The 27,999-nt window shown below is 28.6% G+C and overlaps 2 protein-coding genes and 1 long non-coding RNA gene across 9 annotated transcripts; 2 read left to right on the top strand and 1 right to left on the bottom strand.

The window, feature by feature from the left end:
- Nucleotides 1–2,084: 2,084 nt before the first annotated feature.
- LOC107162766 (activating signal cointegrator 1 complex subunit 1) lies at nucleotides 2,085–5,838 on the top strand. Its single transcript, XM_015509785.2, has 9 exons — nucleotides 2,085–2,295; nucleotides 2,372–2,575; nucleotides 2,743–2,818; nucleotides 3,324–3,433; nucleotides 3,705–3,856; nucleotides 3,945–4,108; nucleotides 4,186–4,337; nucleotides 4,415–4,557; nucleotides 4,711–5,838. The coding sequence occupies exons 1-9, from the start codon at nucleotides 2,241–2,243 to the stop codon at nucleotides 4,822–4,824; spliced, it is 1,170 nt and encodes a 389-aa protein (XP_015365271.2). The 5' UTR covers nucleotides 2,085–2,240; the 3' UTR covers nucleotides 4,825–5,838.
- A 4,629-nt stretch (nucleotides 5,839–10,467) lies between these two features.
- On the top strand, nucleotides 10,468–27,886 carry Zasp66 (PDZ_signaling and DUF4749 domain-containing protein Zasp66). 5 transcript variants are annotated; one of them, XM_089220944.1, is made up of 13 exons: nucleotides 10,468–10,776; nucleotides 12,973–13,151; nucleotides 16,837–16,985; nucleotides 18,400–18,643; nucleotides 24,385–24,537; nucleotides 24,622–24,684; nucleotides 25,014–25,102; nucleotides 25,552–25,584; nucleotides 26,161–26,305; nucleotides 26,386–26,427; nucleotides 26,572–26,601; nucleotides 27,241–27,282; nucleotides 27,348–27,886. In XM_089220944.1, exons 2-13 carry the CDS (start codon nucleotides 13,032–13,034, stop codon nucleotides 27,426–27,428), a joined length of 1,191 nt encoding a protein of 396 aa, XP_089077070.1. In that variant the 5' UTR covers nucleotides 10,468–10,776; nucleotides 12,973–13,031; the 3' UTR covers nucleotides 27,429–27,886. The 5 variants fall into 5 exon arrangements, with proteins under 5 accessions (XP_089077070.1, XP_089077072.1, XP_089077073.1 ...); XM_089220943.1 differs by having other exon boundaries at nucleotides 10,477–10,776; nucleotides 26,569–26,601; XM_089220946.1 differs by lacking the exon at nucleotides 24,622–24,684 and having other exon boundaries at nucleotides 10,470–10,776; nucleotides 26,569–26,601.
- Nucleotides 15,029–22,079, bottom strand: LOC107162780 (uncharacterized). 3 transcript variants are annotated; one of them, XR_016190497.1, is made up of 6 exons: nucleotides 21,918–22,079; nucleotides 18,731–18,857; nucleotides 18,278–18,662; nucleotides 18,083–18,151; nucleotides 17,231–17,286; nucleotides 15,029–16,444 (listed from the first exon to the last, which is right to left on the bottom strand). It is a non-coding gene; the product is annotated as an uncharacterized LOC107162780 (long non-coding RNA). The 3 variants fall into 3 exon arrangements; XR_016190496.1 differs by lacking the exon at nucleotides 18,083–18,151 and having other exon boundaries at nucleotides 15,031–16,444; nucleotides 21,918–22,076; XR_016190495.1 differs by lacking the exons at nucleotides 15,029–16,444; nucleotides 18,083–18,151 and having other exon boundaries at nucleotides 17,089–17,286; nucleotides 21,918–22,076.
- Nucleotides 27,887–27,999: the final 113 nt, after the last annotated feature.

A 27,999-nucleotide genomic window follows, 5' to 3' on the forward strand; every position in this document is an offset into this window, starting at 1 on the left:
TGTATCACCATAGGACACAGTGTCATGGCAAAGGTATTATTTTTGAGCAGTTGCTTACCGAACATTTTTGGTGGGTGGGTGATCCTCCTGCCACAAAATACCTAGCAACAGAGCCGCCGGATTGGTTAGGCGAGCTACCGAGAAAATCTCGGTGGGCCGCTTAAGTTAGGGCCGGTAGTGTCAGAGTGTGGGTGAAAATAAATGGGGAGAATCCGTTTGGGCGCAGTATAAATAATTTACCTGAAAATTGTTAACACGTTTGGGCGCATATAATGAAAACACCTTTGGGCACAATAGGTATTGCCATAGGCGTGCGCATGGGTGGTGCATCCTATGTCCCACCAGCGGAAACTTGAAAACTATTTTTTTATTCAAGTATTTTATTGCCTTATTTGCACGGTGGCAAAAATAGTAGTGAATACTGAATAGTGATAAATTGTAAAATAAGAATACACCACCTGCACGCCTATGGTTATTACAACTAGTAATCGAAAGTATATTAAAAATTAATCTAATCTAATAAGTAATTAATGGTTTGATTTGTAGACCATAATACTATTGGAAAATACCACACCAAATAAAGCTATAGATATTTATCTACTAGTACAGATACCGAGGATGCCGTTTTTTTATTTTTGGAAGACTATTGAGCCAACCTCCTTGCGGTGTCTTCTGAGTAACGCTATAGGCTCAGATTTAGTAAAATATGTTAATATATGAAAAGAAATAAATACGCCCAAACGTACTTTTATAAAGGGAAATATTACGCCCAAACGTGTTATGGATTTACGCCCTAAAGTGTTCTGTTTTGGTTAAATGCGACCAAACGTATTTCCCCAAAAATAAATACATGTTAGTATAAGTAAATAAGTTTGTATCGATTTTAGACGTAATAAACCAATAAAAATAATAGAGACCCAAATTTTGTGACAGTGAATATGTAAATGGGTCGCTTAGAAGGGAAAATCTCGATGGGCTGATAAATACCAATCCGGCCCTGTCTAGCAATCTTCGTGACAAGTATATGAGTTTATCATACAAAATAGAAATATATTACGTATAATATGTGCCTTGCTTAATATGTAACATACGCTCTATATAAATATTTTTTTTAATTTCTTCAATAGTTAACGCTAAATATTAGTTTTGAAAATAATCTAAAATGTTTCATTATGTTATGTTTAAAAACAGTTTTCTTTTTTTACATGACATGATTGATGATTATAGGTACATAGTAAATAACAATTTTAAAACTATAGATGGGCATAATATAGATACGTATTAAATAATTTAATAACTAGTTTTAATATATGATACTGATATAATTAATATTTTATTTTATTACCTGAAGGTCAATAATTTTATATTCTGAGCGGAGCAAAGAATGTATTGATTTTACCATGATGTGTTTTTTTTCTGTCATCACGTTTTGGGGCAGTAAAAGTAATTAAATTTTCGTTCGATCAGAAAGTGAATCTATTTGGTACTTTTTTGGAGGGGAGGGGGGGGGGGTATCAAAAGTAAAAAATTCTCAATTTTCTTTTAAATCATCGGGATAAACAAACTAAAAACTAAGGGAAAAACGGGAAATTTTACGCACAATCAGTTTTCGACAAAATCGATTTTGGTTTTTGATGTAACTTTAAAACAAACGACCATAGATACATACAATTATCAACGAATGTTTAAATAAGTATATTCTATATTCTATCGACCACGCAATTTTCAAAAAATTTCGACTTAAGCTGAACTATTTATAGGCATTGTAATTTTCGATAAAATTATTAGTGTTTTCAAAATTAATATTGATAAAAATGTACCTATTTGTTAAAAATTTAAAACTAGTCTCCTAACATATTTTTACAATAGCTATTGAAAAATAAAATAAATAATAAATAGTCACAATTTTTTTTTATAAGCATTCAAAGTTTGAATTTTGACAATATAAATTTTTGATAATCTATAATATATCCTAGACAGATAAACTGTCTCGGCTCAGAATCATTTTTCGTAGACAATGATATGATATCATTGGATTCAAATTTAATTCCATTCATTACAGTAACCCACTTGTAACCTACTGTACAGCAGAGCGACATCCCCGACTTACCTACCCGCTTTTTTATTTATCATCTTCATTTTTGAATTATATATGAAAAATAAATATTAAATATGCTTATTAAATCTCCTTTAAGATATGCATAGGCAATACATTATGCAGTATTACGGTTTCATTTTGCATGCCTTATCAGAAATGGCTAATGTACGAGATGAGTCTATATAGTAACTTGTGTTGTAGGTTCATTATTCATCATTACTTTTTTTATTTCAATTTAATATTTAATATTTATCGAATAATTTTATATAATAGGTATTTCTGTAAATTATAATCTCGTACAAAGTAATATGGATGTGTTACGTCCTAAGATATTGAATATTGATGGTCGAAAATATCGTTTAAATACCACCGATTGTTGTTCAAACGAGTATGATGAAACAGAAATGGACAAACATGAAATACAAACGCACAACACGGAAATATCAGAAATTCTTCCATCTTATATCGAAAGAGATGGTGAGATATTTAAGGAATTCTCTAGGATGATAGATGTTTTTATATAATTTATTAGTATTTGTGACAACAGAGTAGAGAAATTAGGTGCACAGATTTTGATAGATAAATTATTGACTCAAACCATTGTTCACAATCTATGTCCATAAAACTTGTTGTTATTTTTATAGATATCGAAGAAGAATGCGATGATTTGAATATTTACTTGGAAGGTGGTCGAAATGTACTGAAAATAGAAGTGCCAAAGTGAGTCATTGTTTAAAAAGATTATAATAATTTATAAAAGATTTTAATAAGTAAATTGATTATAATGTTTTGTTCAGCTTTAGTAGTGATTAAACATGTGGTTGGAGTATGATAGATTTTGGGATACATTTTTTATTATGATCTTATAACCATAAATTATATTTTTAATGATCAAACAGTGAATTTTAAAAAATCAGTCACATCCACATCCCTCCATCATCCTATGACAAAATTATTTAACCATCACTGTAAGCTAAGTTTTGTATTAATTCTAGGTCTGTAATATGATGTATCAGTATCATATTTTTGTAATACTCTTATGCTTAAATTGTATGATATTTAACTATAGTTGTAGTCAGTAAACACATTTTGAAGTGTCTTTGATTCAGAATGTTTCTAAAGCTTGCGTATTGAATTTGAATGAAATAATGACTCTTAAATATTAAATAAAGAATTATCAAGTAGGTATAAATGATTTTAAATTGATTAAACTTTTTTATTTTAGTACATTTTATGGTTTGATCATCGGTAGAAATCGAGAGAATCTAAAAAATCTTGAATATCAAACAAAAACTAGAATTAAAATTCCTAACATAAAAGAAAAGAATATAATAAGTAAGCTGATTTATTTAAAATTGTTAAGTATAACTATAAAGTAAGCATCATTTAATAAAGTCATATTATAAAGATACATTTTCCCTAGTAATTTTAAGTAGAGTAAAAATAAAATAAAATTTTAACTTTAACTTTATGCTATCTACTTATTATTTACATATTTAATAATTAAAATATTAAGTAATATATAAAATATTTAGTAATCTTAAATTTATCTTGAACATATTACACTAAATATTATTTTAAATCTTAATAATTATTCAATTTTTAGCTATAAAAGGAGAACAAAGAGCGCACGTCATTGCTGCTAAATCAAAAATTGATGCAATTATAAAGAGAGGTCGATCCAAACAGAGTATGACTCATTTTGTATCCTTGCCAATGGTCAATCCAATTGTGATTGAAAACTATTTGGCTTTCAAGGTACCTAAAATCCAATACATTAAACTATTTGTAATTGAAAAGATTTTATTATTGAGTTTAATATTTTAAATCATTTTGGATATAATAGAATATGGTTCTTGATGAGTGTGGCCAGTGCCGTGGTGTCAATGATCTTTTATTTCAAGATCCCTTAAGACTTCATTTAACGATTACCTGTTTTGTTCTATGCGATGCAGCAGAGATAAAAAGAGCTATCAAATTGATGGAACAGTGTGAAAATACTATAATTAAGTACAGAATTAAAATAATATGTGCAATATCCATCTATATTATTTGAATATAATTAATAACCTTAACATTTTCCTTAGATCTATGAATTTGAAATCCTTAGACTTATTGGTGTCTGGATTAGATTATATGAATGACGATCCATCGGAAGTGAATGTTTTATATGCCAAAGTAAAAAATCCTGAGATTCAAATGTTGGCAGATAATATACAAACATTTTTCCAAGACTGTGGTGAATAGAATAAATAATTTTTTCTTAATTTACATCAGAAATATTTTTTATTTGATTTATACTTATTATTAATTTAGATTTGGCGTTACAACCCAGAAGTAATCATGTAAAATTACATATAACTTTGATGAATTCTGGATTCCCTGAATATCAATGCAGTGTTAATGGAAATTCTGGCAATCGATCTCATCTTACTTTTGACGCTAAAAAAATAATAGAAGTAAGAGTGAAAAAATAAATTTATAAATAATTTTTTTGAATTTGATTAGTTATTATCTTTAATTTAGTTGTTATATATATATATATTAATAACCAAAACAAGCAATTAAAGCCCATTACAGTTCTAATATTGTTTACATAAAATTGTTTGCAGAAATTTAATGATTATTCATTTGGAACGGTACAGCTGACAGACATTCATCTGTCGCAACGCCATACTACTGATTCAAATGGGTACTACAAATCATCATTTGTACTAAAACTTTAACCATGAACTTCAGACCATCAACTGTGGTTTTAGAAAAATACTCTCATCATTGAATTAATTAAATAATAAAACGAAAAAAAACTACTTGAATTTAAAAGTAAAGACCAAATAAATATTTTGTGATTTGTATATTAAAATCTTATATAGCATCATAATAAAATAATATGATGTCAAAAATAAAATGTGACTCAGTAGAAAGAACAGTCAAGTGGCTGCTGGTGATGTGTTAAACATTAAAATGTTTAACAAGTTAATAAAAAAGAAGGAATAGTTGAAAAAACAATATCTTAATATCTTGAGAACAGACCTTGACATTGATTCAATTTTCAATTTGAACGAGTGTAGCTAAATTATTAATCTCGATGACCTCCATACTAATAAGAAATTACTGATAATTATAATTTTTTCAATTAATCCCCAAATGATTGTAATAAATTCGAATATTTGATTTTTTTATTGATCGCTTCTTGTTTGGAAAACTTAAATTTCAGATACCCAAATCACTTTTGAATTATTCAAAGCATGTGTTATGTCTTATTTTTCTCTATCATATTATTAGACTTGTTTTATGAATTTTATTCTCTTAAAATATGTAAAATACAATAAAAAGTAGGTCTTAGTATTATATATATTATGTTGGTACATAATACATTATAATAATTTAAGGAAGAAATTACACTATATCATATAAAATGCAAAAGTTGTGTTTGTAGAGTTAATCAAGATTGTTGAAGATAGGATAACTATGAAATTGATTTATAAACAGTAAATAATATTCTTGTTGGTAAAAAGTAACTATAATCAATTAAACTTATAAGTTACCGTTTCTCATTATTATCGATCATCATAATTTATATTAAATAAATAATTTATCATAGGTAATTCATTATATTATATATGTTGAAACTAAGGAACTTATTCTTACTATTATTGTATGAGTACTTTTTGCCGACTAGAAAATAATAAACATTACAAGTACCTACTTAGTAAAAATAAAAATTGTATTTAATAGTGTATACTGTATTTTATATTACTTGAAAAAAATATATAAAGAATTATTATTTAAAAACACACATATGTGCTCCTTACAAATGTAAAATACATTAAAAATGCATTTAAATTTTATCTAGGCTCATACTTACGAGTTATTAGATACCTACTTAAGCACTCATATGTTTTTACTTTTTTGTTATCCTAATTCAAAATGTTTGAAACTTTGAAAGTCTGATGATAAATTTTAACAATAACAAAAATATGCTTTTTGTAAACAAATAGTTTTAGTCCATTGAATATTACAATGAAGTAGCTTTTACTAATTAACTGGAATGGTTTATTAATCTATAGTCTGATATATCAATTATTGCAGTTTGAAGTTTTAGTTATAGGTACATTTAGCGAAATAATAAAATGTATTATACTTTAAAAATTTCATTTAGTAAAAATAGAATAACTGAAATAAGTTATGGTTAGTATTTTGGCATAATACCCAAGAAAATATATTTTAAAGAAAAAGGTGTATTAGATTGAAGTTGATGAATTTATTATGATGTACCTATATAATATGAATATTATGCTATACTATGATAAACGGATGATCAATCGTTGGCTCAAAAAGTTACCTTTAGTTGTCGAGTTTTTGCCAAAAATATGTACAAAATTACATTATAATAATTTTTGTTTTTTGTTTTAAACAAGAAGCCGTAACTCTCCTGTACATAACAGATGTTCATAAAATTGGGTTAACTATGCCAAAAACATGAGTTTATCTGTAAAATATTGGCATTTTACCAGAGGATAATACTAAATAAATGCACTTCGTTGTTTCAATGACGCGCGATACAATAAAATTATTTAGGTAGGTACTTTAAAAAAAAAAAGTGGTTAAGTCGTGGATGTTACTCTACTGTATACAGTAGGTTACAAGTGGGTTACTGTAATGGATGGAATTAAATTTGAATCCAATGATATTATATCATTGTATACAAAAAACGATTCTGAGCGGAAGCGGTTTATTTGTCTAGGATATATTATACATTATTAAATTTTTTTATGAATTTCTAGCTTAAAATAGTTTGCGAATTTTCGTGATTTTTACGTATGTTGTCAAAATTCAAAATTTGAATGCTTATAAAAAAAAAATTGTGATTATATATTTCTTTTATTTTTCAACTACTATTGTAGAAATATGTTAGGAGACTAGTTTTAAATTTTCAACAAATACATTTTTATCGATATTAATTTTAAAAAAACTAATAATTATCGAAAATTACATATACCTATGCCTATAAATAGTTCAACTTTTGTCAATATTTTTTGAAAATCGCATGGTGGATAGAACATACTTATATAAATATTCAGTGAAAATTTCATGTATCTATGGTCATTTGTTTTAAAATCACATCAAAAATCAAAATCGATTTTATCGAAAACTAATTGTGCGTAAAATTTCCCGTTTTTCTCTTAATTTTTAGTTTGTTTATCCGGATTATTTAAAAAAATATTGAGAATTTTTTGCTTTTGACCTCCCCAAAGTACCAACTAGATTCACTTTCTGATCGAACGAAGTACTGAAGTCGAAAATCAAAGCACTTTTACTGCCCCAAAACGTGATGACAGACAAAAAAAAAATACACAAATCATGGTAAAATCAATACATTCCTCGCTCCGCTCAGAATCTAAAATATTACCTAGGTACTCCATTGCAGTTGTAATGGTTGGTTCATACTGTTAATTATAGTTCCAAATTTATTTGATAATTTTAAGTTACTTACCTACTAGGAAATATGAAGTAGGTATATCATAAATGTGTTTACTGTTTATCTTGCATCAGCATTGTAATTAATTTTTAGAAAGGTATTATGGTATAGCAACACTAAAGGATTCTAAATTGATGAACATTTTTTTATTTTAATACATTTTGTGGTTTGATCATTGGCAGAAATTGAGAGAATCTTAAAAATGTCTAGAAAACTAGAATTAAAATTCCTAATGTTCAAGAAAAGAGTACAATAGTCAATAAGTAAGCTGATTTATTTAAAATTATTTAGTACAACATATCTATAAAGTAATCACTAAATATAATTTAATAAAGTCATATACAGATGCATTTTCTTAGTAATTTTAAATAGAGTTAAAATAAAATAAAACAGCTATAAATATTAATTTACTATTCATGGTGCCCAAAACCAATTTAATTTTGTGCTCAAAAATACACTAAGGAAATAATGATTCTATATAGTTCTGTTGAATAAACTATAAATCCGTTCTTCAATATAATAAGACTATTAAGTTAAAAACAATTTTAAGCTTTTTTATAAATGATTTTGTATCACTTTTCGAAATAAAATAAAAAAGGTGGACAAGTGGATTTTTATTATTATAGTCTATAATGGATGTGTTACATTTAAATTCAATGAAATAAAATCATTGTATAAAAAAAACAATTCTGAATGAAACGGTATTTCAGCTTATAGGTACTGCTAATAGATTATATTAGAATATTTTCAAATTAGTTGTAAAAAATAACTAAAATCGTAATTCTACGTTTAAATATCCAATTTCGTACATAATATTATTTAATTTTTGGTTACAGTTTAAAGTATGAACCACTAATGAGAAATCTTGTTTAAAATTTGTATCCTTAACTATAAAAATTGAACATTCTATTCATTTTTAACTACAAAACAATTTAAAAATTTTCAAGATTTTGACGAATTTCGTTAAATAATGAACATTAAATGCAAATATAAAATGGCTATTGAAAAAATTTATCAGGAATCTTCTAATAAATTTTTAAGCTTTTTGACTAAAAAACACAAGGTAATTAACATTTATAGATAAAAAATGTAAATTATTCAAATGTCTATAAATATCTCATAAGAGACAAAATATCTTGAAAAACATTTTAATTTATAGTGTATAATGTCATAATGATTAAATATAAATACAGTGAGACCTCTCTATAACGGAATCGCACGGGACCAAACATTTTACCGTTATAAAGAGTTTTCCGCGGAATTAGAGAGGAGAAATTGCATATATTATTTGCATTGGGACTATTGATGTTTTCTGCTATAAAGAGGACTCCATTTAATAGAGGGTCCGTTATAGAGAGGTTTTACTGTATTTGGTGAAATTATTCTACGGTTATTTGTTTTTGAATTACACCAAAATAGGAAAATCGTGTGTTGAGAAATAATGTTAATTGAAGGGAGAATATCTAATATCATAACAATTTAAACTTCAAATGCTAATTAATTTGACTTTCCGATAAACTTTTTTGTGTTGTTTAAAGGATAAAAACAAAAAGAAGATAAGTGAAAAAGTATTATTATTAACTTTTAAGGGGACAAATAAAATATAAAATATAACTTTCGAATTTGGAAATTTGGTAAATCAGCACTGATATAAGCTTTAAGAGGATACTGTTAGTGACCTATTTGTTTTCACTCTTTTTAATTCACACGCAAGTGTGCAAATAGATTATTTTCGCGATGAATAATAACACGATGTAGTAAGTTTTAGTATTATCTAGAGGAAATTGATCTATAATGAAACTTAATTACTTAATAACGTTATTTGAATCTATTCTTATGCTAGTGTTTTACGATATTTAAATTCTAAATCGAGATATGATCATTTTTAAATTTTAACATTTTACAATAGAGGTAAAATTGTATAAAAATTTTTAATTTTTAAAATAGTCAACATAGGAACATAGATAATATTCCTAATATTAAAGCTTGGCGCAAATAGAGAAAAGCGCGATGACATCCTCTTAAGTATAGGTACGATTGGTAAGAATACATAACATTATAATATGGTTATTGGTTAAAATAGGTATATATAGTTGGATGATAGGATTACGAACAGGTACCTAGGTATGTAGATTTTGGGTATTATTTTCGAAAAAATGATCTATTATAGAAATAGAATAGTGGGTGCATTTATAGGTATATATAGATATACTTACTCAAGAAAATTGTAAACATTTGGGACCCTGTTTTTTCATATCTATATAATTAATATAGGAACTACTGTACTATAGGTATTACCAAAATGTTGTACATTTATTATAGTTTTAAACTTTTAAATGCGTTTATTGTGCATACACAATTTGACTAGGAAATAATTTTACTATTGTAGCAGTTGGCTACAACATAACTTATTAACGGCGGATCGTTTCGCATAATATAATTATTAAGGTACCTATATAATATATTATATACATATATATATATATATCATATCTCACGTGATACGCACATCACTCGGCCATTTTCGTTATTCTCGTCTTCCGAGTGAGATCCGACAGAGGATAAAAAATAAATAAATAAAAAAATAGTAATAGCTATAAAATCGATTACGAAACGCAGACCCGGACACAGCAGTAATAATAATAATAATAATAGCAATAATAATGAAAACCGTTTGCAATTATAACTCGACGGTATTGCGCATACAACGCATTTCAAATATCTTTTATAACGTTTGGTTTGTTATTTTTTCCGCACTCGACTCTCGTATATATTATATATTATTATTATGTATTTTGGCACGTGTCCCGAGCCCGAGCCGCAGTTGTTCGCTATAGTCGCGTAGTTTGCGAGCCCGTCCATCATTCGCAGTGAATTTATTGTGCCGGTCCATTGTACGACGACGAAGAAGACGCGGCGGCATCATCGTAATCGTGTCGGCTTAGACATACATAAACCGTAATCGCGAACTGTGCACGTAGTCGTACCTACCACCTACGGTTCAATCGTTTTCGTGATCGATTGCGGCCGTTATTTCCGGTTGCTCGTCCTCCATATCCGGACCGTCGCCGCGCAGCTTCCTCACGGCTGCCGCTGCTGATCACGACGACCACCCACGCGCCTTACAGCCGTGTATATATATATACTATTTATCTATATATATATTATACGCACGCGCGACAGCGATATAATATAGGTACGACCGTGGCCGCACATCATAACATAATATATATATTATTACATATTATTATTGACTCTGGGGCACGCGACCAATTATATTGTGTTAAAAAACATGAAATATATTAAGCGGAAAATGCGATGTAAAATTGTATAAATACAAGGTGATTAGCCAAGCGCACACTCATCCTCTTTTTCTTCAATAATACAGTTATTCAAATTTTTTACGCCATTTTCAAATACTATACACCTGCTACTATAACACGATGATGAAGACCATGTTTTTGAATTCTTGAAATTTTTTGTACCACTGAAGGAGTTCCTATTCTTTTGAGATACAAACTTCTGTTTTTCAAATGAAAACCCTCACTTTGAATTTAGAGTTTAGTTTTTAAATTTGACGCATCGGAATCAGAATTCGAATAAGCAGTCTTTGAGTAATTTAACTTTGTGTACTTAGGATAAATTATCCTGGATAATAGTTCGATGATGCTTAGTTTTAATGATATGGTTGTTATGAACGCTAGGTATATAAATAGTGATTTGAATATTTTAGTAATTAATAATTAATCCATTAATATTTATAATTTTTAAAACCAGTAAATATTATACTAAATCTAATACTACATACATTTTATATGTTTGTAAAATCATTTATATGTACTATATAGGTACCTATATATAATTCTTAGTATAAACATTTCAATAACTGATTACTGGTAAACTAATAGTAAACATTTTAAGTTAGGTATTTATTTTAATTCTAATAAAATGATTTACGAGTACAAATCCCCTCAGACATTTTGTTCTCTACCAACGTACCTCATATTATTTTATACAAAGTGTGTCATACCGGAACGCCATGTTTTAATCTTAGGTCGTGATGTCTATTGAAAGTTGAAGTGTGTATGATGTAAAAATATGTATAGTTTGTATCGCAAAATAGTGAAGACTAGTGACTATTAAAAGTGAGATCAATATGAAAATATCCACCGTTAAATTACTAGCTCTGATTATTATATTATGAATACATAGGTATCTGCCGGCGGCAGAAAACCAAAAAAGTAGATCGTTAAATTTCGACGGCCAATGATCGTATTGTATAGTCTGTGGTTTTTCACTATTTCGATGATTTTATTATAAACGCAGTTTTTCGTGACACCACGCCATTACGTCGTGATTTTTTTGATAAGAACTTGTGATGTGCAGCGATTGAGACCAAATATTTTGAAAATGTTTCGCCGTTTTTAGTCGAGTCACAATTACATAAATCAGAACAACTGTTTTTCGTTTTGAGTTCGAAATCGATGTTTGTACGACATCGCTTATTGTCTATTACTGCCATCGCTGTGCAGTGTGCACAAGTCGTAACTGTTTACAGACCTTTAAACGAACAACTTTATAACTTCATACTTTAGACAAAGTAAATCGCTTCATAAAATTTATGCTAGGTCTTCGTCAACTAGTAAAAATATCTGGAATATCACTACAAAGGCGTGGAAAAAACCAAACATATAGGATAAAAAAAAAAAACATAATATGGAATTTCGAGATTGCAAGCGTATTATATTCTCAAAATCCTTCAACGGGAAAATGTCGGGTAAAGTCCAAGGTTTTCGGCATCGCAGTTTTCGGTTTTATAGAATCACACTGTATAAACGTCACAGTGTTGTTTATATACTTAGCTAACAATGTTTACCATGTAACATATACGTTCGCGTTTCGCGTTTAATATTTTTCGGCATCTATGTAATAAATATATAATATTATCATCATCGCCATATACATTGTGGTCTGCGTGGCTCGTAAAACAATGACGTACAAATCATATTATAATATTATACCTAACACGTTCGTTGGTGGTACCTGCAGTGTACTTACAACTATGTACCTACGCGTCAAATATATTATATTACTATATGTTATGGAGGAGGTGTACACACTGCACAGCTGCAACCAAACAGATACACATACACACACATACACGTGTGTATAATATTCGCAAAACGTCACCAATATTATACGCTCCACCATCCGCAGCAGCACTCCATAATATATTACAATATTATTATGAATTATTATTATGTTCAATAAATACAATGTACCTATAATACGTCACATAAATATCGCGCACGATCCTATTATTCGTTTTTATAATAATTAATAATTTAATAACGTTCGGTTTATTTTTATTTACTTTATGATGTCCCTACAGCAGTTGCACTAGTGATTAGCTACGATCAACTATAGGACGCGGTGACCGGTGCAATCGACATGGGTTCGAAGAAACCGAGCACGTGGTCCGTGACGCTCAAGAGAGACGGAAAGTCTCAACCATGGGGTATCCGATTGGCCGGCGGAGCGGATCTCAACACGCCGTTGATCATAACCAAGGTATGTCGTAAAGTATATCATATAGATATCTACACACCGTTTCAGGGTTAATGTCATCAATTCAAGAGTACTTAAAAATCATAGCGATCAGACCTTTCTTAGACGTTGAATATTAATATTGATCTCTAATATACTGACGGATGAGAAAGGCGGAATTTATAAGAATGACACTAAATATTTATTTTTATTGTGGTGCTCTATATCGATGATTCATTTATTTACATGGATGTCTTACAGCGATTATATTTTCAGTTGCTAAACAATTATAAATTTTCCGACTGCAAAAAAAAAAAAAACAAAATGACCCCAATGAACTCATGAATATACTTTCCACCAATATTTTCATAACAATGACGAAAAACGCATTGATTGAAAATTGCATGAAATGACATATGTAGCTTTCGATCATTTTTCACAAGTCTAATATTGTTGTAAGATTTGTAAACAATTTAAAAATATAAGGCCATTAAAAGACATTTCACACAAATGACGTACCACCGAGTCCTTCGATTTTTATTGTCGTTATCATGTTTAATCATCGATAACATTTATTTCCTTAGAACAGAAATTCCAATATGTTTTAGATATTGTCATCGTAAATCGTAATATTTATCATAGATTCCTACGATTGTTGTATTGTTTTAAGATATAAAGGATGATTTAGGGATGGGCACAGGGACAGAGACTTTTTTCATGGCCAGTTTTCGACTTATACAGTTTATATTTGCATTAATAAAATTATCTAAATTGTAAGTACCTATACAATTTAGTCTCATTAGTGTTTGTTGTGATTATTAATATAAAATTCGTTGTATTTTTTTATGTTTTCCAAACTTTGATTATTGCTTGCTTATTAGTTATTAACTTCATAAAGACAATGGAATTTAAATTACTTTCCTGGTTTGTGTATTACAGTTTAAAAATCAAAATGATATAATTGAATCAACTATTTCTAGATGGCAGGTATCTACATAGGCGCAACTAGATCTCTAAAATGTGGGGTGCTAAATCTATGAATGCATCACAGAGCCGCAGGGGTGAATCCCCCCACACCCCTTACACATAGACCAACATTAATCGATACATAAAAACTTTAAAACACATATTAAGACTTTACAAAAATAAAAAAATGAACAACAATTATAATACTATTTTTTTACTACAATATCAGTAACATATTGAAATATTTTAATTTCATAATCTTGTTAAATAAATAATAATTAACATATTTTAAATCATCATCATATTTCTGGGTTTCATGCAATATTTATTCAAAATAGTTTCGGTGTTTATTTGATTGAATAAATCTTTTTCAATATTTAACAAAGATAAATAACGAATTATATTATACGACCAAATAATTATACATTATTTCAGGAAATTTCACATCGCTTAAAAACATAAAATTCATAGTATTTCACTAAAATAATAATAGTTAGATATAAAAAAAAGGGGGTGCTAAAGAACTTTTTGCACCCTCCTAGTTGCGCCACTGGCTATCTAACACATAGGTATAAGCTTCTTTAAAAGTTTAATTTTTTAGAAAAGTCCTAAACATTTTGGCAATATTCTTTTATACAAAATTTAAAGCCATCACTGAATTTCATAAATATGGGTAGATGTCATTGAAAAATGAAAATCATAATAAGTGATGATGACAAAAAAAAATATCGAAAAATATAAATTATTGTTTTATCAAGACTTCAAATGACACATAAAATAATATTTTCAAAAACGTTATTACTTTTAGAAATCAATTAATGTTTGTCTTCAACCGAATCTCCTTGTATAATATATTATGTTATACGATAAACAGTTAAAGATACCTATTATATAATGTATAAAATGAAATATTGTGTTATCATTTTTCATCTTGAATTTTTTAAACATAGCCACTCAATGTTACGCGAAAAAAAACAAATTAAAACGTTTAATGTATTTGAGCCAAATTTTGTAACTTCAGAATTTTCAGTTGTCTTATTTTTAATACTTCGTAACGGAAGATGCCTATACTTGCCAACATTTGATCATTTAAAAATACATATGTGAGCTTTAATGATTTTAGGCTGAAGTCATTAGTTTAAATAGTTTAATCACTGAAATGGAAACGTGTTTAAAGACGTGATTTTTATGACGTTATCATTGCATTATTTTATTGTACAAAATTAATTTTTGGTACACATAATTTTATTTAAATTTGTAGTAAAAAGTTTACTACAAAAAAAATGTCTTTTATTTTTATTATGTGCAATTAAATATAACAGTACTTTGTGGAACATTGGCATGTATATGAGAAGGAGTTAGTAAGAGTACGACACTATTTGTTTTTTTGATAAATTATTTTACCGTATAAGTATACGTACAATATGCACCTACCTATGTTTATTTTGTTTTATGTTTTGGCTTAGACTTTGTAATGGCATTGTCATTTGTCTTGTATAGTGTTGTATCGTGTTACAGATAACTGACTGTTGAAAAGAAAATTACACATATTATTTAAATATTTTACCCGTTGATCGATCTTCGCTGTTTATATTGTATTATTATAGCAGTGACAAGTCCAGCGAGATAATAAAAAGAGTCTCTCGCAACACACAGATCTCATTGCCCCTTATTAATTAGAGCTGATTTTTTTTTTTAATAAGTTATCATATTGAATTAAGAATTCTTTCACGATTTACCTATAAGCATAAATAAGCACCTAAGTCATAATTTTTGAATAGTCCCTTAAACACTTCAAACTCGTTTTTAATAGTTTAGTAGTTTAGGCATACTGATATGGTATGTAGTTTTCCTTATATATTTATCATAATAACGGTATACTGGTAATCACAATAATATTATATTAATGAGTTGTACAATGTTTATATCATCAGCCAAAAACAATCCAATAAAATATACATATTACCTATACTGGTCATTTTCTATATAGTATAATATATACATATTATACTATATAGAAAATTATGTTACTTCAGTTAATTACGTAGATATACCTATATTGATATTATAATGTAGTATAAATGTGTTTAATACAATGTATATATGTATGTAGATATAATCATTAAACTATATTATACTACCTATATAGACCCGTTAGAACGTCCAGTTTACGTGCGTTACCGTTAATTGCTGCATGTGTATTATATCTACATAATCGTTCTAAATGCATCAGGTGAATTGTGAGTACAGTCAATATATGTTTGGTAAATGTCTCGGTACAATGTTTGCGTGTCTGTTGAACGACAACAACTTCAGGAAGCAACCAGCACAAAAGCGCACAAAAATATGAGCTGTAATACAATTTTAATTTAATAAGTGCAACATATTTGGTCATATACATGCAAGGTTCCTATCTACGTGTTGTTATGAAACGTTGAACTTTGGTTTACTTAACATACACTACACGATTCCAGTGCAAACAATGTGCATATAGGTATATATAAGATCGCACGTGTCGAACATTAGTCATATTACCTATTATCAGTTTATATAGAGCTAACAAATTTTTTGATCGTGTCTTTTGGTGTCGGCGAATTTCGCGGCCATGACCACTGTACAGTATACCCACAATATTACTATCATATGATTACGGTATAACGTATAAAGTCCGACAAGTACACAAACTCTCTTGAAAATGTTTGTCATTTTATAGTCATGCATTCGTTTTATGTAAATAATATAGGTCTACGCCAGATCGCCCAGTGAAAGTAGCCTAAGAGTGGGCGACATCATACGGAAAATCGAAGTATACGACGCTCGAGACTTGAGACATTTGGACGCTCAAAATTTGTTCGGAAACGCCGACCAGTCAATAACTCTAGTCATCCAAAGGTACTGTTATACATAGATATATAATATACATAGATACACACACACACACACACACACACACACACACACACACACACACACACACACACACACACACACACACACACACACACACACACACACACACACACACACACACACACACACACACACACACACACACACACACACACACATATACACGAGTACATACGCATAATAAATAATCACAGCTGATATAGATAATAACGAGTATATATGCTTACTATTTAAATAAATGAAATTGTCTTTGACGCCATCTTTGTGGAAGTCGGAGAATTATCTGAAATAATAAATGTGTAGGTTAGGTTAGGTGTAAATCAGTCTATAATATAATAAGGTATATACTGATTTTATATATCTGAAGTGTTTGTATGTTTAAAAGTACTAATCTCAGAAACTACCTACTAGATCGATTTCCACAAAAAGTCATATCAATAGATTTTTTTATTTTCGGATGGTGTTAAATTTATCCTTTCAACCCTATAGACTATAATAGAGTGGCTCACACATGAATTTTGTTTTGGCTCACAAAGGATTGAATATTTTATATTAATTTTGTCTCTATAAATACGTATAGGGTTATCATTATTAATCATTGTTTTATTTATTTACTTATATAAATAACTTCGTTTAAAAAGCTAAATATGGTATATTAAAACAACTTCACTTGAAGTCACAATTTAGCATAGATGTTATGTGAAAAAAAGATTATTACAGTGACGTTTCAGATAAAAATATTTGTTTTCGAAACGCATCTGAGTTCCAATAACTAGGTAATAGTCAAGGGGTATTTAAATGCACATGATTCCAACAAAAGGGAACCACAAAACAGTGCATACCTATGTATGTTTAAAAAACCGGATATTTTGTAAATATTACTCTAAATGCAATAACTCTAAATATATAAAATATCTAGTTTGTATGTGAAATAACTAGTTGAAATATGTATTTTTGGATTCATCCAGTACATTAACTGAAAGTACTAGTGAATTTGTAAGATAACTAGTTATTTTATTGAAATACAGAATTTCATACATTAACGCTAACATATTATATATAAATATTAAAATATATACTTTTTTAACATCAGGCAACAGCGCAGATTGGCTAAAGTATTCTATGATGATATTAAACTCATATGGTTCCTAAAAAAATAGTGGATATTGACTTCAGCAATTATTACCGTATTTATATTTATATAGTGGTTGATAGTAATTAGTTCTAACAATAACCGCTATAAATTATATTATGAATTATAAGGTGATACTTACACGGTCTTGTCTACTCGACCCATAAGTTTATTTTTTATTTTATCTTTATCACATACGTTTGGCACATGACGTAATAAAATTGTAATTTATATAATGATTATTATTATTATATTATATCGTAGGGATGCTCCTCAGTTTAACGGCTGCAGCAGCAGCAACAGCAGTCCAATTCCGATGGTCAATAACCATCAACTTAATCAACAGCAACATGCCACCGCGTGGCCAATTGGAAATGGTCTTTACGGTTACGAGCGGTCCGTCCAGTCACCCGTCAACAATTTCTGCCGTTTTCCTCCATCACTGATCGATAGTCCGTCTTCGTATGACTGGGACGAAGCGCACGACCAGGTGGCGCTCGACCAACAGGTGAGAATGATTTTCTATACTGTAGAGTAGAATATACATATTATCATTTTTTTAAATACCTTATCTTTGTTATTATACTAATCTCACATAATATATCGAATCGTATGATCCAGCACCAGTGGTGGTGGGAATAGGTAGTTTTGCGAGTTCCGTGGGACTCCAGTTTCCAAAGCTTTTGTAGGGTGATGGATCATCGAATAGGATTAGAATGTGCCTAAAAGAAAGTTAATCGTCTTATAAAAATATACACATTTCATAGTTTTTTTCTCGTGATAAAATAGGTATTAGTGTATTACTTCTGGAAAATACAATACTTAACAAACTACCTTACTATAAAATACTGTATCCTATGACGAAATAATAACTACTGCCTTATACACAACATACAAGTTCTACTATGTTTTACTTTAAACTATTCTGCAAATCCTTTTTTTATAACATTGATGAACTTAATCAAAATCTAAACGTACAATTTCCTACTTATTAACCCAGAACAATTATGTTATTATTTGTTTTTAGTCGTATATATTAGAACATTTTGAATTTTTTTTTGAAAAAATTAGATAAAGTATGGGCCCTGTTTCAGCCTTTAACTATTAATGGTCTCAATTATCCACTAAGTGTCAAGTATATATCGATCCTTCGCACTTCGCCTACCTATGATCATATATATATATATAATGTTATAAATATTAACAATAGTCAATAGAATGAAATGCTAAAAAGCATAACCTATACTGCAGTAGTTTAGCTCAAAAATAAATTTAATACTATAAATTATTGCAAAGAATGAAAGAAAGACAGATAGATGAAGTAAGAATGAGAGAAATAGTAGCGTGAAGACTGTACAAACATTGTAAAAAAAAACATAGGTTTACATATATTTGACGTACCGCGAATGTCAAAAGTTATTTTAGAGTGATGAAAACATATTCCAAGGTAAAGAATTAGAAATTGTAAAAAACAAATTCACGAAAACCGTTTAATAATATAATAATATGTGTGTTGTTGGGGGTGGGGGTAGGGGGGTTGTACAGTACAAAAATAGCCCTGCCTTTAATTTGGAACAATTTCACGTTCCATAAAATTACGCGTTCTACTCGTCATCATAATATCTTATGATATATATATATATATATATATAGTCAAGGTGATTATTTTAAAGGTGAACACTAATTTTCTTGTTAATTACTGAGTAAAGTTTTTGGGAATCATTTTTTAATTCATCTTAAGTCATTACAAAATATAAAATAATATTGGAAAGATATTAAAAACAATTTTTTTAAATTTGATTTGCATTGTATCGTCAGTCATTTAGTTAAAAACTTATAAATATTAATTTAAAATATATTTTGTTGTTGTTTGTAATAAATTAAAATTCCGTAAAAATAATATTCATATACTTTTCAATACAATGATTGATCACTCTATTGAGCACTCATGCTTTCCTCGTGTTAAAATTTGCCATTGTGGATGTCAGGAATAATAATTTATATTAATAATTTACACACAAGCAGCATCAGTATATTATATATATTAGCGGATTTAAGTTCCTCTGGTCACGTAAAAAAAGTTACGACATACGGTCATTTAGAAAAAAAAACTGAATTCTTTTTTTAATTTTGCATTTTAATGTTACTATTGTAATCGAGGAATATAATTGTTAAAAACCAGGCAATGGTTTCGGAGTTCATTTACCCTGTAAAATAAACAACAGCTGAATATTAAACACGTACCTACCTATATCGTTAAAGTGTAAGTAGAACTAGCAGAGGTAAATAGTAAAATTATTTCCTAATTTATTGTGCATTCTGATATTGGTTTAAACAATTTTGTTATGCCAAACAAAGTGTTGGATAAACATACATTTACCATTTTATGTTTTTACCTGTTATACGTTCGTTGTAACTTATAAATTATAATATTCGATTTTGAAAAAATCGAATAATAATTATACAATTTACGAGTAGGTAGGTATAATTTTCCATTTGGTAATATATGTTATGATCGTTTTAGTATTTACAAAACAATTTATAAGAGTGAAAAAAATAAATGGAAAATCATTTTTTTTTTTAAATAAAATCTTTCAAATATATTCTAAGACTTAAATTTGTAACAATTACCATTGGTCGATAGTCCAAAATACCCTATTGGCTAGTAACAACATCAAATTAAATTCACAAGTTTTTCGTGGTTAGGTGTTACTATTCTATAACTTTGGAAAAATTATCGAGATTTTATTAGTCAATATGTTATGTTAGGTAGTCGAAAAAATATGTTCAATATTACTCTGATCAGCAGTGTGTAGAGTTTTATATATTATTTTATAATAATTTTATTTCGTGATTAATATTCAATATTGAAGATACATTGAAATAACAATGATAGTAAATAATTATTTGTCGTTAAACAAAATATGAATTAACTATAGCAATAGAGCTTAAAAAATGTACGTCATTATTAGAATTTGTAATTTTATTTTGGCACGTACTGAACTAAAGGTCGTTTAAGCAGTTAGCACACATCTAAAAATATATTTTTAGTTTCATTTTCTATTAGCTTAATAATAAACTATTTGTACATTTAATCGTTATAACATTTTAATCAAACCCTGTACTTTTTTATACGATTTGAATTACTTGAGTTTATTTTTATTACGAATCATGATCCGAATCAGTATCGTAATTTATTTACAAAACTGTTATGCACATGCGGTGCATCATAACACAATTGTCGGTATGGAACTGTTATTGACTACATATTAAAATGTGACCTACTGGCAATTATTGGCGAGTTGTAGAACAATTTAAACACAATTGGAATAATTGGCAACGAACTAAATAGTTCTGTGATACGTTGTGTCATCAATTATTTAGTCTACCAAGTCATTTGTCATCGTTTAATACACGTATCTTAGGATTAACCACGGAGTATACCTTATAACGATATGCGCGGTATATTGTGTAGGAGCGCCTATACTTAAAAAAATGAATAAAATCATATTAGTGGGTACTTATTTTAAAACACTATCAAGTGCTTCTTCGCTAATCCTATCATAACTATGTGGTTTTATATTGTGATAGATAGTGCAACTATGTTATATTATAATATATTTTCTACGATTTTATACGTAAAAACTGAATAGTGTTTTCAATTCGAATCATGGCAGTCAACTTGTTAATGAAATTTATTGAAAATACGCGTATATTGCTGTAATTATGTGGACGATTTAAACAATAATACCTATGACTTTTATACATTTATGAATACTCACTTCTGACATTTCTTCGAGATCAAGTATATAGATTTCTCCACGTTTCGAAGGGTAAAAATTCGGAAAAAAATCGTGGTCTGAACGCATTGTTAGACTATTATACGAGTGTCTCATGATCGTGACTTTACGCGCCGGTGGTGCGGCAATTTCGCGGGACGGCCGTAGTCATATTATATAGTTCAACTTTCCAAGACCAATATTTTTAAATTTGGAAGGGATGTGATGACTTACTTACGAACGTATTATAATATGCTCTTGTGAGCCTTGGGCTTAATAGTCCAATGGAACAACATGTTTTGTGTCGCAAAACAAAATATTACATGAATAATTATGATGAAATTTATTTTCTTGAATTTATTATTTTGGATATGAACCAAAAATATACAGGGTTATTTTTAAACCCTTTTCCGCGGTAAGGTCTCTGACTAATCTAAAATGTTATGTACCTAGACTAGAATACCTTCGATATATATATAGAAAAAGAAACCAAACGAAATTTTGATAAAATTGGAAATTGTAGCTAATTAGACAACTTTAGCCCCACATACTATTTTATATGTATATTTTAGTTATTTGACGTTTGAAACACTGTATTTTATATCTAAATGATTTACTAAAATTACTAAAAATTAACATATAGCATGTTTATACTAAATCAAAAAAATTATCATTAATTATGATAATTATTTATAAAAATATAATACCTACGAATGTAAAATATTTCTTAACTTGATTACTTTTTTATTTTAAAAAATAAAAATAAAAATTAAGTACGATTAATCGTGGTGTCATATTTTACAATCATTAATCTAACGAGTACTATCTATCTAACTATAAACCCTATTTCAGTTTTGCGATGATAATAATGTGTAGAATTTTTAATCATAATTATTGATATTTTAAAGACGTTTGAAGCATTTTCCTATTTAAATTTGTATAATCTTTAATACAGAAATTTGAAATCTTAGATTTAGGTATATAATGCGTTATATGTATAAAACATGAATAACATTAGATAAATTAAATCGATACATAATACCATTATATTACTTTGTATAAAATATTATCCACAATATCATATAATGTAATAGTGGGGTACAATAAGCACAATTGCCTGCAGTTACCGAGTTACCAATATATATTAGATATGGCCGGAATTTAAAAATAATAACCAATTCTTTAATACAATTGTTGATCGAGAAAATCATTGAATACGTGTCAGGCCATCAGGGTCAGCAGATCGAGTAATAAAAAATTATACTGTTAAAAATAACTATATAATATTATTATTACCGCTCGACATAAGAATAATTATATCAACGCTCGTCCTCGAAATTGATAATAAATACGAATTTCGAGGAATGTCGTGAAAATTTGTATAGTATCAAATTAAAATCGCTCGTGCATAATAATAATACAGTCTCTTCTCCTAGCCCATGGAAAAACGTCCGGTTGTTAATTTTAGAAGACCCTCGTAAGTACCCCGCGGAGTCTGCCAAACCGCGTGGGCGATTCTCACACTATATGTTAACTGGTACACACAGACCAAGACGAAGCTCGCAGTCGAAGGGAAACCGTTGAAACCGAAAGCTACCAATAATATCATAGTACATCCCAAGTTTTTATCCGAGTGTTACTGTGAATATACCTATACCTACAAATATATTATAATATATAATATAATTATTTTCTCTTTATAAAAAATAAATAATAATTTACTGTCAAAATGATGATGTCTCACATTGATCCAGAACAAAACGATTACGAGCCCGAAAACGCTCTTCTGTGGGTAAGTGTTGGAAGTTACTATACAGTGTGTTTCCTTTTAAAGGTAACACTAAATAATTCTATCCAGTGACATCGGATTAATATGCGGATTTCGGGAGGGGATAGGGAATAAATAAATACACATTTCTTGATGATTTTTCCATTTTTAGATCTATCCGTGTGCGCATGCGCAATACAACTTGCATTTTTTTAAATGGCAACAGGTGTTTTGAATACCAAATTCGGATAGACTGAATTTTTTTAAGTCGATTTGGTCCTTTTTACCATACCTCTAAAATCAAAATTGACTAAATGGCAACCAGTCAAAGTTTCGATTAATATCATTGAATTTTTCACCAATCATACTAGAATTTTATGAATTATTATGAAATTTTATTTATTATTTTTGTATCCGTAATAGGTTTGCAGATATTATTAAATCATTTAAATCATTTAAATTAATTCCTCAAAATTAAATTTAACTTCGGTATCAACATATACAATTTGTTTTTAAATTGAATGCCTCTGCGTTAGTTATTGCGTGGTCTATGTTACCCCTAACATTATGTCACAGATGCGTCAACAAATTTGTATGAAAATATAATACGATTTCGATAAATTTTCATAACGTTCGAAACGCTTTCCTATGCTCCCTCTTTGGTCGTCTTTTTCATAGTAATGTGTTTTATTGCGCTTTTAGCCCTACAGAACGAACCCACTGGTGTTACCCGGAGCAAAGGTCAAGAGAGATCCGCCCAAGACCGAGTCATACTTGCGCCATCATCCAAATCCGATGATGAGAGCGCATCCGTCACACCACGATCAACCCATGGACACCCTGATGAAACAAAAGGTAAGCGTAAAGTCCACCGTTGAGTCTACATAACATAGGGTCACAGGATTGTTACGGTCCTATATAAATATACATAATTGATAGGTCACGGACACGGTGTTGCAACGGATAAGCAGCGAGGAAGCCAAGTCAAGACCCGGTAGACAGGTTAGGGATCCGATATTATATATATATACTATGTACAATGACTTATCTGTGTTGTCCTGCTTGAAGTGTACATAGACGTGTTCGTCGAAAATAAATTATATCTATTTATAGCGATATTATAATAGATATAAGACATAGTACATATACGATATTTTACCATCGCAAAAGAGGCAATTAAAAATTATTCAAGTTTTTTAATGTGTCAGTTGCGTGAGCTTCTGCCTAAAAAATACACGGGCTTTATTGGGGATTTCACTTGTTGACTTGTGTGTCTCGTTGATAAAATTTAAGATTTGATATTAGAGCTAACTTAGAATTATTTTTTTTAGGTGGTACACAAACAGTTCAACTCTCCAATAGGTCTTTACTCTGAGGAAAACATCGCTCACTCAATCAAATCGCAAACGGGATATACTCCGTAAGTTTTTTGAATATTACTATCTACTTTTTTCATTAGGCTTGAGATGAAAATATTAAAGTAGATTTTCGCTGCAATGTTATAATATTATGATTACTCATTTTGGCAACAAGCTAGATAATGAATTAGTGACTAATATCTTTGACCTTGAACACAACAACTGATCAAAAGTTTTGAAAAAATATGTATTCGCGAGGGGTTTTGTTTATACATTATACGCGTATAGTGTGCATCTATTAATACACCGCACTAAAGAACTGGCCCAGTGAATTTTATCCGCCCAGTGTCTCTATTTTTGTTCAGTCTGACCTAAATTGACCGTAACAAATATTTCGACAGTCTCATATAATATACTGTTCAAAACCAAAGCGTTCGGTTGGTCAGTAGTTATATATAGTAAAAGTTAATGACCAAAATTCATCCATTTAATTGTGCAAACTAATGTTTAGGGAAGAGGAAGAAGAGAAGTACGGTCGTTTGAGGTAAATAGATATGCATGAAGCATGTGTGAGGTAAAACGTATTTGGCAAGGGAATGTTATTAGCGGCATGTAATTTAGTTAAGAACTGAGTTAAACTTAGGTTTACGCGAACTCGAAGATGCACCATTCTTTGCATATTGCTATAGGTATTGTAATATTATATTATAAGAACCAAAAGAAATAATTGAAAATGCTTTTTGATAATTACTATATTAAGTGCCTCAGTGGTATCTTTCTAAACACGGTAAATAGTAGTCGGACTAATGATTTTGCTTATTTTATGACCAAAGAACTCGTACTGCATATCTAATCTCAGTATTTTCATTGACCTGTCCTTCCTGGAACACAAAACCAAACTCAAACACAATTATCCATCCTAGTAAATTCCGCTATTAATCCTGCACATACCTATCTATATAAATACTGACTAACACAATTGTAATGAAAAAAAAAATTCTAACATTTCTTCTGTTTTTCTTTTTCTTTTGACTTAAACTATATTATTCTTCATCACACATTTCTTTACTAACACCTTCCCCCTCGGAACTTTTCCCCCTTTTCTGACCACGACATATAGGCACAAGAAGACTGTGCAGTACGACCCAGCTAAATCTGAAACGTATAAGGCGATTCAAGAATCAGAACACGGAGACTTCCACGCTCAAGAGATTTCGAAGCCAGTGCAACCGAAAGTATTCACACCTGTCCAAGGAACGGTAAAAGTAAGTCTGATCGTTTTACCGATTATCATTTTCCATTACTTTGCACTCTTTAATATATATATTTTTTTATTCTGTCGTAGAAAGCTCCGATTAGCAACGGCCATGGCCACCAAAATCATAATGTAAGTATTCGCGCGGCTATCAAATATTTTATTTCATATTTAATATTTAAGTGAATATTTTTATTTTTTATTAATTACTGTAAGGAAATAAATATATTATTAATAATAACAAATAATAAATATGATGATTTTCTATTTCAGAAGTTGTCAGCTCCTTATCATCCAAATCCAGGAGTAAGTAAATAATAATATTATTATTTATTAATTATTTCAAACTTCTTAGTACTTATATTTAATTTATACTTACTGAACAACATCAAAACCAATAATTTAATTATATTATTTATTTATATATATATATATATATATTTATAAATTAATTAAATTAAATTACCTACTTATAAATTATTTTAATTTTGGTTTTTAAAGTATTAACGTTATTCTGCAATATTTATAATTGATTTTATTTTAATTGCCCAATGATTAATATGATTTTGAATTAAGTATTTTTATTAAAAAAGGTAGTAAATTTTTGATATTAAATTATTAACATATTGTATTTGATTACCTAGTAAAAAGTATGTTTTCTGTTATTTTAACTGTATAAATTGAACTATTATTATTAATCTAAATTACTCAAAATTGTATTAATTAAATCATTAGTGAAAATATCAAACAGATTACATTTTAGATAAACATTAATTTTTCATTTAAAAAATTTGACTACCCGCATAACAATATGTTGAAATAAAAATATTCTGATGACAATTTATTATCTTTCACGAAAGTTTGTAATTTAGTTCTTTAATTATTTAAAATAAAGTATGAAATCTTTGTAGTTGGTATAATAATTTTATTTATTTTTCTCTATAGCGTGTATCTCCACAACCTCATCTAACTGCGCCACATCCAAATGTAAGTGTTAATAATTTAGTATTTGCAGTAGAATAAATTGATTTAATCGTGTGGTTTTTGTATAGGCCAATTACGTTTCCACTGATGAAATCCATCAGAGTGGCAGTTTCAAGCGCTTGATGCACATGGTTATGACCGAAAATTAAACATGAAACCAAAATGAATTAATAAACCATTCAATTATTGTATTTAAATTTTAAAATTAAGACAGAAATATTAGAAAGGAGATGTGTATTATTTAAATCATTTAACATTTTTATACTTTCATCTGTATATATTTATATAAATTGTTATCGACAATATTAATTTATTATTATGCACCTACTGTGACTAATATATTATAATAGTTAAATCTACGTAATAACAAACGTAAATTATTATTATTATTGTTATTATTACTATTTTTATTATAATTATTGTTATTGTTATTATTATATACGCAATTTATTTAAAAAATTGTTGAGTGTAGAATCTAGTCACACTTATATAAAAAAATTAGACTAACAATCTGAATATTATAAAACTATGTTATACAATTTATGTTATTTTCAGATATTATAAAACCTATTATGTTAAAAAAATTAAAAAGATTTTATCAGATTTATTTATCATCGTTATAATATAGAATATTTTTATTGATTTATTTTTTCTAAGTACAGGATTTAAAAATTACAGAAGAGGTGGTAAAATATGGAATAAAAAATAGGATTATTTAGC

The sequence above is a fragment of the Diuraphis noxia genome, unplaced genomic scaffold (assembly GCF_037042655.1).
Source record: "Diuraphis noxia isolate RWA-SAM2 unplaced genomic scaffold, SU_Dnox_SAM2 contig0002, whole genome shotgun sequence".
Classification (NCBI taxonomy): Eukaryota; Metazoa; Arthropoda; class Insecta; order Hemiptera; family Aphididae; genus Diuraphis; species Diuraphis noxia.